Source organism: Macaca thibetana, chromosome 5 (assembly GCF_024542745.1).
Source record: "Macaca thibetana thibetana isolate TM-01 chromosome 5, ASM2454274v1, whole genome shotgun sequence".
Lineage (NCBI taxonomy): Eukaryota > Metazoa > Chordata > Mammalia > Primates > Cercopithecidae > Macaca > Macaca thibetana.
The window spans coordinates 36,981,430-36,995,512 of NC_065582.1; the positions used below are offsets into that span (position 1 = coordinate 36,981,430).

General features: G+C 37.8%; 2 protein-coding genes across 3 annotated transcripts in view; one reads left to right on the forward strand and one right to left on the reverse strand.

The window, feature by feature from the left end:
- The window catches only part of LOC126954972 (peptidyl-prolyl cis-trans isomerase FKBP1A), a 1,061,339-nt gene that overhangs the window by 234,150 nt on the left and 813,106 nt on the right, over positions 1–14,083 (forward strand). The window lies entirely within an intron of this gene.
- ARFIP1 (ADP ribosylation factor interacting protein 1) overlaps positions 1–14,083 on the reverse strand; it is a 130,596-nt gene that overhangs the window by 73,070 nt on the left and 43,443 nt on the right. For both annotated transcript variants that reach the window (XM_050791076.1, XM_050791074.1), the window contains exon 2: positions 3,173–3,274. In XM_050791076.1, the coding sequence (XP_050647033.1) occupies positions 3,173–3,265 (93 nt within the window). In that variant the 5' untranslated portion in view covers positions 3,266–3,274. The remainder of the gene's footprint in view (positions 1–3,172; positions 3,275–14,083) is intronic.

Below are 14,083 nucleotides of genomic sequence, written 5' to 3' on the forward strand. Positions count from 1 at the left end.
CCATTAATAGAGTACAAAAACAAGACACAGACTGGAAGAAGACACTTGCATATATACATCCAAACAAATGACATATACCCAGAATATACAAAGAACTCCTACAAAGAGATTAGAAAAAAGACACACACCCAGTAGAGAAATGGGCAAAAGTCTTGGAAAAGTACTTTATAAAAGACAATCTCCAATAGTTAATAAGAATACGAAAATGTGCTCAACATCATAGTCATCAGGGAACTGCATTTTATAACCACAATGGGATACCATTATGCCTCCATAAGAATAACTAAAATTAAAATGTATGACAATATGAAGAGCTGGTAAGGATGTGGAACAACTAGAACTCTCATTCATTGCTGGTGTTGTTAACTGGTCCAACTATTTGCCAAACATTTATATACTCGTGACTTGGCAATTTCACTCTTGGGTACGTACCCAACAGAAACAAATAATCAAGTACACCAAAAAATCTGTACAAGAATGGTCACAGCAGTTTTATTCATAATAGCCATAAACTGGAAACAACCTAGATAACCATCAGCTGAAGAATGGATATACAAACTGTGGTATATTAATACACTGGAAAACTATACTACAATTTAAAACACTGAAATACTCAGGGGGTGGCGGGCAAAGGGAGGGAGAGCATTAGGACAAATACCTAATGCATGCAGGGCTTAAAACCTAGATGATGGTTTGATAGGTGAAGCGAACCACTATGGCACATGTATACCTATGTAACAAACCTGCATGTTCTGCATATGTATCCCAGAACTTAAAGTAAAAATAAAAAAAAAATTCAAAAACTGCCAGCCGGGCGTGGTGGCTCAAGCCTATAATCCCAGTACTCTGGGAGGCTGAGACGGGCGGGTCACGAGGTCAGGAGATCGAGACCATCCTGGCTAACACAGTGAAACCCTGTCTCTACTAAAAACACAAAAAAACTAGCTGGGTGTAGTGGCGGGTGCCTGTAGTCCCAGCTACTCGGGAGGCTGAGGCAGGAGAATGGCGTGAACCAGGGAGGCAGAGCTTGCAGTGAGCCAAGATTGCACCACTGCACTCCTGCCTGGGTGACAGAGCGAGACTCCGTTTCCAAAAAAAAAAAAAAAAAAAAAAAAAACAAAAACTGCAATAAGCAACAACATGACTGAATCTCACAGACATAATGTTGAGTGAAAGCCAGTTGAAAAAGAGTACACACTGTATGATTCCACTGATAGGTATGATTCCACTGATAGGTAGTTCAGGAATAGCCAAAAGCAATTTATGATTATAGAGTTAGGTTAATGTGTTTATCCCAGGATGGGGTGAGTTGTATTGCCTACAGGGCATAAGGAAGCCTTCTGAGGTCCTGGAAATGTTCTACATCTTTATCTGAGCGGTAGTTCTCTTGAGTGGTACACTTAACATTTGTGCTTTCTGCTGTGTAGAAGCTATACCTCAATAAAGAAGAACAGGAAGAAGAAAAACAGGCTTAAGATGGCAAGTGACTTCCCTAACCATGAATGCAACATTTTCTATGTATTATTGCATTATTCTTGGATAAAGGTCCTTAGCTTTCATCAGATTGTCTTTTAAAATATCAACTACCTGATGACAGATATTTTTGTTCACTGTATATTCCCAGTACCTGGTACAGAGCAGATAGTAAATACTTGCATAGTAAGTTTGCAAAAAGAGTTGTTACCAAAAATAAGATGAAGAAATCATTAACTTGAATCTTGGCATAATTAGTATTAAAATTAATAAATGTTTATAAAGTAATTGGTATAGTCTAATGATGCTAACTTAAGTTTCTTATTATGCAGGTATGTCTTGGAAAGACTAAAATCTGAAATGAAAATTTCCTTTGTGTGCTCAGAATTTAAAAGTCTCTTGGTTCTATGAGTCACACCATGCTGGACCACAGTGCTCAGAAACCAAGTTAAAGCACTTGCCATTAAAATAAACCTTAAGCTTGAAGACATACTAGGTCCTTTCAAAAGATTGTTAATGCAAAAATAAATGAAATTCAGTGGCATTTTCTACTATCATTTAAACTGATCTATTTATAACAGTGATTCTCAACCAAGGAGGAATTTCTCCCCTCTCCTGGAGACATTTAGCAATATCTGGACATTTTTGTTTGTCATAACTGCAGGGTACTACTGGCATCTATTAAATAGTAGGAAGAGGCCAGAGATGTGCTAACCATCCTACAATGCGTAGGCCAATAGACCCAACAAAATATAATTTGGCCCAAAATGTCAACAGTGCTAAGACTGAGAAATCCTGATTTAAGTTATCACCTTCTGCTAAACTAAAATATTTTATTCTTAAACATATGGAGTAAAGAGTACTATCTAAACTACACAATAATTTAAGTACATTTCAACCACTACTTTTTCAAAAATATGAAAACTCTATTTTTAAAGTTGTACACTTATATCAAATGTCATAAAAAGGAATGTTTAATGCAAGTATCTCCAGAAATAACCATCACTATAATTTCTATGACTATATTAGACATATTACTTATCTCATTTAATATTAATATCTTCATGAAAGTAAGATATTCATTACAGAGATTAGAAAACAAAAATCTGAAGAGATTAAATAACTGGCACAAGGTTATACTGCTAGAAATGTGGCATAGCTAAAATTTGAACCCAGATTATCTTCAAACCCATGGTGTTCCCATTAAAATGCACTAAAATTAAATTTCAACTGACAGACAGATCAAAATTAAATGAACCCCGAATACCATTTTCCACTGAGTCAAGTATGGCACTTTAGAAAATGAACAGCAAAATCAGAAGTGGCTATTTAGAAATTATGTACTAAATGACATACATATAGAAAAGATATTAGACAGTGCCAATTTTAAAAGGATAATCTTTTTTTACAAACAGAATTAAGTAGTCTTATAAAGTTAGATACCAAAATCATCAGACATACTCTTGTGCTGATCAATTACCGAAGATAAACCAAAACCTAATAGTTTACTGGCCTGGAGCTTAATCTTGACAAACTATTAAAATGGCCTTCCTTGTCATCCCTATATGATAACATTAGATTCCTGACTGAAGCCAATCTAAGAAAACAACCCTATATTATATTTTGTCTATTACTTTCATCTCAACATTTAAAGGCTTATCATGATTCTTTGCATTAAGAGAAAGAAAAGTGTTCTTACCCTATTAAAGCCGTGTTCACGAGAGTCATCAACTTCTCCATTACTAGTCACTGGAATTTCTGCTGCTGAATTTTTGGGAGATTCTTGAGCCATGGTAGACTCCTAAAACAAAAGAAGAAAAAAAGCGCATAACTAATACCAAATCATAAAGACTGTATTCATGTTTATAGTACTTACAAGCCACCGTTTTAATATTTTTTATCATTGCAACCTACCAAATACTTGTATAATAAACAGAATACATATATAATTTTAAAATTCCATCTGGCTGCTTTAACTTCACTTAACCTAAACTTCTTAATTAAAAACAAGTTACATATTTGTTATAGGTACCACAGGCACTATCCTTGCCTCTTAAATAGTGTTATGGTAGAACACCACTTATAATTGGGAAAAAAAAATTACAGAAAGCCAAGCTTGGTTGTTAATTCAACTACGGCAGCTCTATTTTTCCAACTGGAGGACTGCGAAGACAAAGGAGAGCACAGGGCAGAGTAGAATTAGGTTGGTAACAGATCACTAGCTTAAAAATCCACAAACTTTAGTTTACAAGTGTTATCAAAATAATTCTGTGCCTATTACCAGACTTCAAGACTAGATGGAAAGCTACAGTAATCAAGACAATGTAGTATTGGTGAAAGAACAAATAGGTCAGTGGAATAGGGAGCCCAGAAACAGACCCACATTAATGTAGTCAACTATCACTGACAAAGTGGAAAGGCAATGCAATGGTGAAAAGACTATTTTCCACAATGGTGCTGGAATACTGGTGCTGGACATTCACATGCAAAAATAAATGAAATTCAGTGGCATTTTCTACTATCATTTAAACTGCTCTATTTATAACAGTAATTCTCAACCAAGGAGGAATTTCTCCCCTCTCCTGGAGACATTTAGCAGTATCTGGACATTTCTGCAAAAAATGAATCCAGACGAAGACCTTACACTTTTCATAAAAATTAACTCAAAATGGATCACACACGTAAGCGTAAAATGCAAAACCATAAAGCTTGTAAAGATAGCGCAGGAGAAAACCTAGATGACCATGGGTATGGTGATGACTTTAATCCATGAAAGAAAACACTGATGCCATAATCCATGAAAGAAAAAACTGATAAGCTGCACTTCATTAAAATTTAAGATTTCTGCTCCACAGAAAACAATATGAAGGAATGAGAAGACAAACCATAGACTGAGAGAATGTATTTGCAAAGAACACATCTGATAAAGGACTGTTATCTAAACTGTACAAAGAATTCTTAATACTCAACATTAAGAAAACAGCCCAACTAAAAATGGGCAAAAGATCTGATGTTTTATCAAACAGATGTTTCATCAAAGACAATGTAAAGATGGCTAGTAAGCATACGAAAAGATGTTCAACATCGTATGTCATAAGGGAATTGCAAATTAAAACAACGAGATACTATAAAAAACCTATTAGAATGGCCAAATTCCATAACTCTGACAACACCAAATGCTGACAAGGATGTGAAGCAACAGGAACTCTCACTCACTGCTAGAAGGAATGCAAAATGGTACAGCCACCATGGAACACAGTGTGGCGGTTTCTTGCAAAATTAAACATACTCTTACATATGATTCACCAATTGTGCTCTTTGGTATTTGCCCAAATGAACTGAAAACTTAACCACAGAAAAATTTACACACAGATGTTTACAGCAGCCTTATTTATTTATAACAATTTATAATTGCCAAAACTTGGAAGCAATCAAGAGACCTATCAGTGAACAGATAAAATGTGGTACCTACATAAATGGAAGATTATTTAGCACTAAAAGTAAATAAGCTATTAAGTCACAAAAAGACACAGAGGAAATTTATGCAAATTACTAAATGAAAGAACCCAGGCCAAGTGCAGTGGTTCACGTCTGTAATCCCAACACTTTGGGAGGCTGAGGCAGCGGATCGCTTGAGCCCAGGAGTTTGAGATCAGCCTGGGGAACACAGTGAAACCCCGTCTCTACAAACAACACAAAAATTAGCTGGGTGTGCTGCTGCATCCCTGTAGTCTCAACTACTTGGGAGGCTGGGGTGGGAGGATCATTTGAGCCCAGGAGTAGAGGCTGCTATGAGCCAAGATCACAACACTGTACTCCAGCCTGGGCAACAGAGCAAAATGCTGTCTCAAACAAACAAAAAAAAACCCAATTTGAAAAGGCTACATACTGTATAATTCCAACTATATGACGTTCTGAAAAGGGTAAAACTATAGAGGCAATAAAAAGATGAGAGGGTGCTAGAAATTAGTGAGGAAGGAAGAACAGGCTGAACACAGGGTTTTTAGGGCAGAGAAACTTTTCTGTATACTACAGTGGCAGATACATGTCATTATACATTTGTCAAAATCCAGAGTGTACAACACAAAGAGTAAACCCTAAGGTAAAGTATGAACTTGGGGTGATGATGTGTCAATGTAGGGTCATCAATTGTAACAAATGTACCACTCTAGCGAGGGATGTCGACAGTTGCGCATGAGTGGGAACAGGCGGTACAGGCGAACTCCCTGTGCTTTCTCCTCAATTTTGCTGTGAAAACTGCTCTTGAAAATAAAGTTGATTCATTAAAAACAGTAATAATGCTGTCTAAATCTGCTACTGCTTCTAAATTATGACCTTATGAAAGAATTGTTCCTAGATTCTTTTTAAAAATTATTGTAAAAAACATGTAACATAAAAATTACCATCTTAACCTATGTGTATAGTTCAGTACTGTTAAGTATATTCACATTGTTATGCAATCAATCTCCAAAACTTTTTCATCTAGTAAAATTGAAACACTATAACCCATTAAATTGCCCTCCATTTTCCACCTCCCCACAGCATCTGGCAACCACTATCTACTTGTTTCTATGAATTTGACTACTCTAGGTAAGTGGAATTGTACAGTATCTTTTCGTGACTGGCTATTTCATGTAACATAAGGTTTATCCATGTGGTAGCATGTGTCAAAATTTTCTTCCATTTTAAGGTTGGGTAATATTTTCTTGTATGTATATACCACATATATGTATCCATTCCTCCCATGATGGATAGTTGGGTTGCTTCAAACGTTTAGCTATTGTGAACAGTGCTGCTACAAACATGGGTGTGAATGATCCTGCAAGATCCTGCTTTCAATTCTTTTGGATATATGCCCAGAAGTAGTATTACTAGATCATACTGTAATTCTAGTTTTTTAAATAAAATTTTTTATTTCAATAGCTTTAGGGGTACAAGTGGTTTTTGGTTACACGGATAAAGTAGGCAGTAGGGAAGTCTAAGGTTTTAGTGCACCCATCACCCGAGTACTGTACATTGTACCCTATAGTTTTTTATCCCTCACTCCCCACCCCACCTTCCCCCCTTCTGATTCTCCAATGTCCATTATGCCACTCTGTGTGCCTTTGTGTACCCACAGCTAAGTCCCCACTTGTAAGTGAGAACATGTGGTATCTGGTTTTTGATTCCTGAGTTACTTCACTTGGAATAATGGCCTACAGTTCTATCCAAGTCGTTGCAAGGTATTATTTCATTTTTTGTTAAGTAGTATTCCATGGTATATATAAACCCCATTTTCTTTATCTACTCATTGGTTGTTGGGCACTGAGGTTGACTCCATAACTTTCCAACTGCGAACTGTGCTGCAATACACCTATGTGCAGTTTTGATATAATGACTTCTTTTCCTTTGGGTAGATACCCAGTAATGGGAATGCTGGGTTAAATAGTAGACCTACTTTTACTTCTTTGAGATCTCTAGATACTGTTTTATCACCAGCAACGTATAAGCATTCCTTTTTCATCACATCCATGTCAACATCTACTGTCTTTTGACTTTTTAATCATGGCCATTCTGGGTAGGGTAAGGTGGTATCTCACTGTGGTTTTAATTTGCATTTCCCTGAAGATTAGTGATGTTGAACATTTTTTCATGTTTGTTGGCCATTTGTGTATTTCTTTTGAGAAATGTCTGTTCATGTCATTTGCCCACTTTTTAATGGAATTACTTGTTCCCTGTAGATTCTGGATATTGGTTCCTTGTCTGATGCATAATTTGCAAATATTTTCTCCCATTCTGTAGGTTGTCTGTTTATTCTGATGATTATTTCTTTTGCTGTGCAGAAGCTTTGTTTAGTTAGGTCACATTTATTTATCTTTGTTTTTGTTGCATTTGCTTTTGGGGTGTTGGTCATAAATTCTTTGCCTAGGCCAATGTCCAGAAGAGTTTTTGCTAGGTTTTCTTCTGGAATGTTTATGGTTTCAGATCTTAAGGTCTTTAATCCATCTTGAGTTAATTGAGTATGTGGTGACAGGCAAGGGTCCAGTCTCATTCTTCTACACGTGGTTATCCAATTTCCTCAGCACCATTTATTGAATAGTGTGTCCTTTCCCTACTCTGTTTTTGCATGCATTGTCAAAGATCAGTTGGTTGTATTTGGCTTTATTTCTGGGTTCTCTATTCTGTTCTATTATTCTATGTATCTACTTTTATGCCAGTACCACACTGTTTTGGTTTACCATAGCCTTATAGTATAGTTTGAAGTGGGGTAATGTGATGCCTCTAGATTTATTCCTTTTGCTTAGAATTTTGGCTATTTGGGCTCTTTTTTGGTTCTGTATGAATTTTAGGGTTTTTTTTCTAATTCTGTGAAAAATGATGCTGACATTTTGATAGGAATTTCATCGAATCTTTGGGCAGTATGGTCATTTTCAGAATACAGATTCTTATGGAATGTATTTTCATTTGTTTGTGTCATCTATTATTTCTTTCAGCAGTGTTTTGTAGTTCTCCTCGTGAAGATTTTTTGCCTCCTTGGTTAAGTGTGTGCGTGTATATGTATATGTGGGTGTATATATATATATACACCCACGTGTGTATATATACACACCCACATATATACACACCCACATATATACACATGTATATATACCCACCCACATATATACACACACACATATATACATATACACACACATATACATATATACACACACACACACACACACACACACCCCAATTGTAAAAGGAATTGAGTTACTGAGTTGATTCTCTGCTTGGTTGTTGTTGGTGTATAGCAGTGCTACTATTTTGTGTACATTGATTTTGTAACCTGAGACTACTCAATTCATTTATCTGATTGAGGAGTCTTCTGGAGGAATCCTCAGGGTTTTCTAGGTATCCAATCATTGGCAAACGGAGATCACTGGACTTCCTCTTTTCCAATTTGGATGCCCTTTGTTTCTTTGTTTTGCCTGATTGCTCTAGCTAGGACTTCTAGTACTATAATATGTTGAATAGAAGCAGTGAAAGCGGGCATCCTTCCCTGTTCCAGTTCTTAGGGGGATTACTTTCAACTTTTCCTTGTTCAGCATGATGCTGGCTGTTGAGTGTGTCATATATGGCTTTATTTTGAGGTATGCTCCTTCTATGCCTAGTTTGTTGAGGGTTTTTATCATAAAGGGATGCTGAATTTTATCAAATGCTTTTTCTGCATATATTGAGATGATCATATGTTTTTGTTTTTAATTCTGTTCATATGACGAATCACATTTATTGACTTGCATATGCTGAAGCATCTCTGCATCCCTGGAAAGAAACGCACTTGATCATGGGGAATTACCTTTTTACTTTTTTTTTTTTAATAGAGTCTTGCTCTGTCGCCCAGGCTGGCGTGCAGCGGCATGATCTCGGCTCCCTGCAACCTCGACCTCCTGGGTTCAAGCGATTCTCCTGCCTCAGCCTCCCGAGTAGCTGGGATTACAGGCCTGCACCAACACTTCAGCTAATTTTTGTATTTTTAGTAGAGAGGGGGTTTCACCATGTTGGCCAGACTGGTCTGGAACTCCTGGCCTCAAGTGATCTACCCACGTTGGCCTCCCAAAGTGCGGGGATTACAGGTGGGAGACACTGCACCTAGTCTCATGGGGAATTATTTTTTTGATGTGCTATTGGATTCAGTTTGCTAATATTCTGTTGAGAATTTTTACACCTATGTTCATCAGGTATATTGGTCTGCAGTTTTCTTTTTTGTTATGTCCTTAGGGAGCAATCCTTCTCAATATTTTGGAAAAATTTCAGTAGAATTGGTACCAATTCTTTTTCTTTTTCTTTTTCTTTTTGAGACGGAGCCTTGCTGTGTCGCCCAGGCTGGAGTGCAGTGGTGTGATCTCAGCTCACTGGAGCCTCCGCCTCCTGGGTTCAAGTGATTCTCCCGCCTCAGTCTCCCAAGTAGCTGGGACTACAGGCACACGCCACACACCCAGCTAATTTTTGTATTTTTAGTAAAGACAGGGTTTCACCATGTTGGCTGGGCTGGTCTGAAACTCCTGACCTCAAGTGATCTCTGCCTTGGCCTCCCAAAGGGCTGGGATCACAGGCATAAGCCACTGTGCCCAGCCAGAATTGGTAGCAATTCTTTGAATATCTGGCAGAATTCAGCTGTGTCTCCATCTGGCTGTGGGCATTTTAAAATTGGCAGTTTTATTTTACTTTTTTAAAATTACTGAATCAATCTCACTGCATGTTCTTGATGTGTTCAGAATTTCTATTTCTTCTTGATTCAAGCTTGAAGGGTTGTATGCTTCCAGGAAAGTATCTAATCCTTCTTGATTTTCTAGTTTGTATGCATAAAAGGTTTCCATAGTAGTCTCAAATGATGTTTTGTATTTGTGTGGTAGCAGCTGTAATGTCTCCATTTTTATTTCTAATTGAGATTATCTGAATCTTCTCTGTTCTTTTCTTGGTTCATCTAGCGAGTAGTTTATCAATTTTGCTTATCTTTTCAAAGAACCAGTTTTTTGTTTCATTGATATTTTGTATTTTTTTGTTTCAATTTCATTTAATTATGCTCTGATCTCTGTTATTTTTCTTCTGCTAGCTTTGGGTTTGGTTTGTTCTTGTTTCTCTAGTTCCTTGAGGTGTGATGTTAGGTTGTCAATTTATAATATTTCATACTTTTTGATGTAGGTGTTTAGCACTATACATTTCCTCTTAGCACTGCTTTTGCTGTATCCCAGGAGTTTTGAAAACTTGTTTCACTGTTATCATTCACTGCAAAAAATTTTTAAATTTCCATCTTTATTTCATTGTTAACCCAGACATCATTCAAGAACAGATTGTTAATTTCTATGTCTATGTATAGTTTTGAGGGTTCTTTTTAGAATTGAGTTCTAGTTTTATTCTGCTGTGATCTGAGAAGATACCTGATATAATTCCGATTTTTAAAAAAGTATTGAGGCCTATCATGTGATCTACCTTGGAGAATGTTGTGTGTGCTGATGAGAATCATGTTTATTCTGTGGTTCCTGGGTGGAATGTTCTATAAATATGTTAGATCTATTTGTTCTACAGTGTAGTTTAACTCCAGTGTTTCTTTGTTGACTTTCTGCCTCAATGATTTGTCTACTGTCACCAGTGGAATGTTGAAGTCCCAAACTATTTTTGTGTTGCTGTCTGTCTCTTTTCTTAGGTCTAGCAGTAATCGCTTTACAAACATGGAAGCTCCAAAGTTAGGTGCATATATGCTTAGGACTGTAGCATTTTCTTGTTGAATTATATAATGACCTTCTTTGTCTTTTTTTTTTTTTTTTTTTTTTACTGCTGTTGCTTTTATAGTTTGTTTTATCTGATATAATAGCTACTTCTGCTTGCTTTTGATTTCAACTTGTGTGAAATATCTTCTTCCATCCCTTTACCTTGAGTCTGTAAGAATCTTTATGTGTGTCTTCTAAAGACAGCAGATACTTGGTTTGCAATTTTTTATCCATTCTGCCAATCTGTATCTTTTAAACAGATCATCATATTGTTACCTAGTGACTGTTTTCTTCACTGTATTATTGTTATATGAAATCCTTGTGAAATTTATGCCTTTAGAAATTTCTATTCTGATGTGTATCAACTTTTTGTTTCAAGATTTAGAATTCCTTTTAGCATTTCTTGTAGGGCTAGTCTAGTACGGACAAATTCCCTTGGCATTTGCTTGTCTGAGAAAGACTTTATTTCTCTGTCATTTATGAAACTTAGTTTTGCTGGATGTTATTCTGTTTAATGAGACTAAAGATAGGACCCCAATCCCTTCTGGCTTGTAAGGTTTCTGCTAAGAAGTCTGCTGTTAGTCTGTTTTCCTTTACAGGTTACCTGACACTTTTGTCTAACTGCTCTAGGAATTCTTTCCTTCATGCAGACTTTAGATAGCCTGATGACTATATGCCCTGGTGATGTCCTTTTTGCAATGAGCTTCCCAGGAGTTATTTAAGCTTCTTGTATTTGGATGTCTAAATCTCTAACAAGGCCAGGGAGTTTTCCTTAATTATTCCCTTAAATAAGTTTTCTTTTTTTTTTTTTTTTTTTTGCTTTTTATTCTCTCAGTAACACCTATAATTGTTAAGTTTGGCCATTTTATATAATTACCTATTTCTGGATGACTTTGCTCATTTCTTTTAATTATTTTGTCTTAAATTTTATCTGACTGGGCTAATTCAAAAGCCTTGTCTTTGAGCTCTGAAATTCTTTTTCCTATTTGGTCTAATCTATTGTTAAAGCTTGCCACTGCATGTTGTAGTTCCCTAAATATGTCTTTCACTTTCAGAAGTTCTGGTTGGTTTTTCTTTAAAATATCAATTTAGAAAATTTTCATTCATATCCTGAATTGTTTTTTAAATTTACGTTGGTTTTCACCTTTCTGTTCTTTTGTATCTCCTTGAGTAACTTAATAATCTTTTGAATTCTTTATCTGGTACGGAGTAACTTAATAATCAACCTTTTGAATTCTTTATCTGGTATTTCAAAGATCTCATCTTAATTTGGATCCACTGCTGGAGAAGTGGTGTGATCTCCTGGAGGTGACTCTCCTTGTTTTTTCATATTGCCAGAATTAGTTTTCTGGTTCCTTCTCATGTGGGCAGACTATTTCTTCTAACTCTTTTTTAATTTATTTTTTATCGTACTGGGTTCTTTTAAAAATTTCCTTTTCTCCACCTTGAGGATGTGACTTAAGTGTTTGTAGCTTACTGTCACTTAGCTTCAGCTCTGGGTGCTTTCAGTGATGAAGACTCTGTATGAGTTCCTTGGTTAGGTAGAGTCTTTGTGTGATGGCTTTGCCAGATGCCGGTTGCAGGAGAAATGTGCTGGTTGTGTGATATGGTTTGGATTTGTGTCCCTGCCCAAATCTCATGTTGAACTGTAATCCCCAATGTTGGAAGAGGAGCCTGGCGGGAGGTGATTGGATCATGGGGGCAGATTTCCCCCTTGCTGTTCTTGTGATAGTGAGTTCTCATGAAAGTTGGTTGTTTCAAAGTGTGTAGCACTTCCCCTTCATTCTCTTCCTCCTGCTCCAGCCATATAGGATATGCCTGCTTCTCCTTCACCTTCCACTACAACTGTAAGTTTCCTCAGGCCTCCCATGCCATGCTTCCTGAACAGGCTGTGGAACCATGAGCCAATTAAGCCTCTTTTCTTTATAAATTACCCAGTCTCGGGTAGTATTTTTATAGCAATGCAAGAACAAACTAATACAGTGTGTGAGAAGGTTCACTGTCCCCTGTGGGGCTGGAATGGCAGAGGTCTCATGAAGCTTATCTTGTTCCCCAGTGGTGTGCACTTTTTAAATATTTTTTCCCCAGTATTTTATTCACTGGGTTGAACAGTTCAGGCTTCATGCCAGTAGGAGGCGCCCATGGGTAAAAACTGGCTGCAGCAAAGGCAGGTGGGTAAATGCAATACTGCAATGTGGTGGGCAGAGGTCCCAGCCTTGACAGAAGTGGCTGGGGAAGCTCTCAGTGAAATGCACTGAGGTCTTCTTTGGGGGTGAGGGGGCCACCACAACTCTTCCAAGTCAGCAGGAAAGCAATCTGCCTCTCAATCACACTCTTGCCCCAGTGTTCCAGCTATTGAGATCACAAACAGGCGCATCTTTTCATCTGCAGGAATGCTGATGTTCCACATACAACGGAGTTGTCACTCTACCTCTCAAGCAAGCCTGAATCTGGAAGGCACTCCTCCTATGTGGATGTAGTCACCCTGAAATGTTCCAGAAATGTTGTCTAAAGAGGCACCCGCAATGAGCTCCCTATGAGAAGCTGTAGCTATGTTTGCAGTGGTGGGCAAGAGGGAGAAGTAATCTCCTTCTCCAACACCCTTCAGGAGCACCAGGACTGCCTGACTGTTGAGGTAGAGCTGTACTTTCTCTACCAAGCCAAGAAGCCAAGAAGTGCACTTGTGCCTCTGCTGAAAGAAACTTCCCACAAGTAGAAAATTCATGGATTCAAGTCCTGCAGTCTAGTTTCCTTTGTCCCACGGGGTACTCCCTTAATGTGGCTCACTCACTCACTCCCTTCCCCTAGGAGCAGCAGTCCCTGAGGGCCATACTGTGAATCCTGCTGCTCCGCTGGGTCTAGTTGCCCAATGAAGCTGCCATGCTCCAGGCTGGTGCTGAGGAATGTCTGCAATAGATTCAGTGATATAACCTGTCCTCTAGTCTCCCAGCAGCAGGTACCAGCAGCAGCACCGATGGGGGTGGGAGGGAAGTGACGTAGATTGAGACTTTCTCGGTTATAAAGAGCCTTAGTGTGTTGCCTTTCTCAAATGCCAGCAGTAGTAGTAATGTACTGGGTACATGAAAAGACTCAAGGCCTTCTAGTTAGCCAGGGTGATGCAGGCGATGGCAGTAGTTGAGGTCATGCCACGGTTTTCTCTTTCCTGAGTGTTGTGTTGTTGTGCTGCAGATGTTATAATGGGCTGTGCCAGTTGTCCATCAGTCAGGAGGTAGCACTTGCAACCACATCAGCTACAGTTCTTTGCCTATTTTAAAATTGGGTTGTTAGGGGGGTTTTTGTTGTTGTTGAGTTATACAAATCCTTTATATATTCTGGATATTTACTTCTTATCAAATATATAACTTGCGAATATTTTC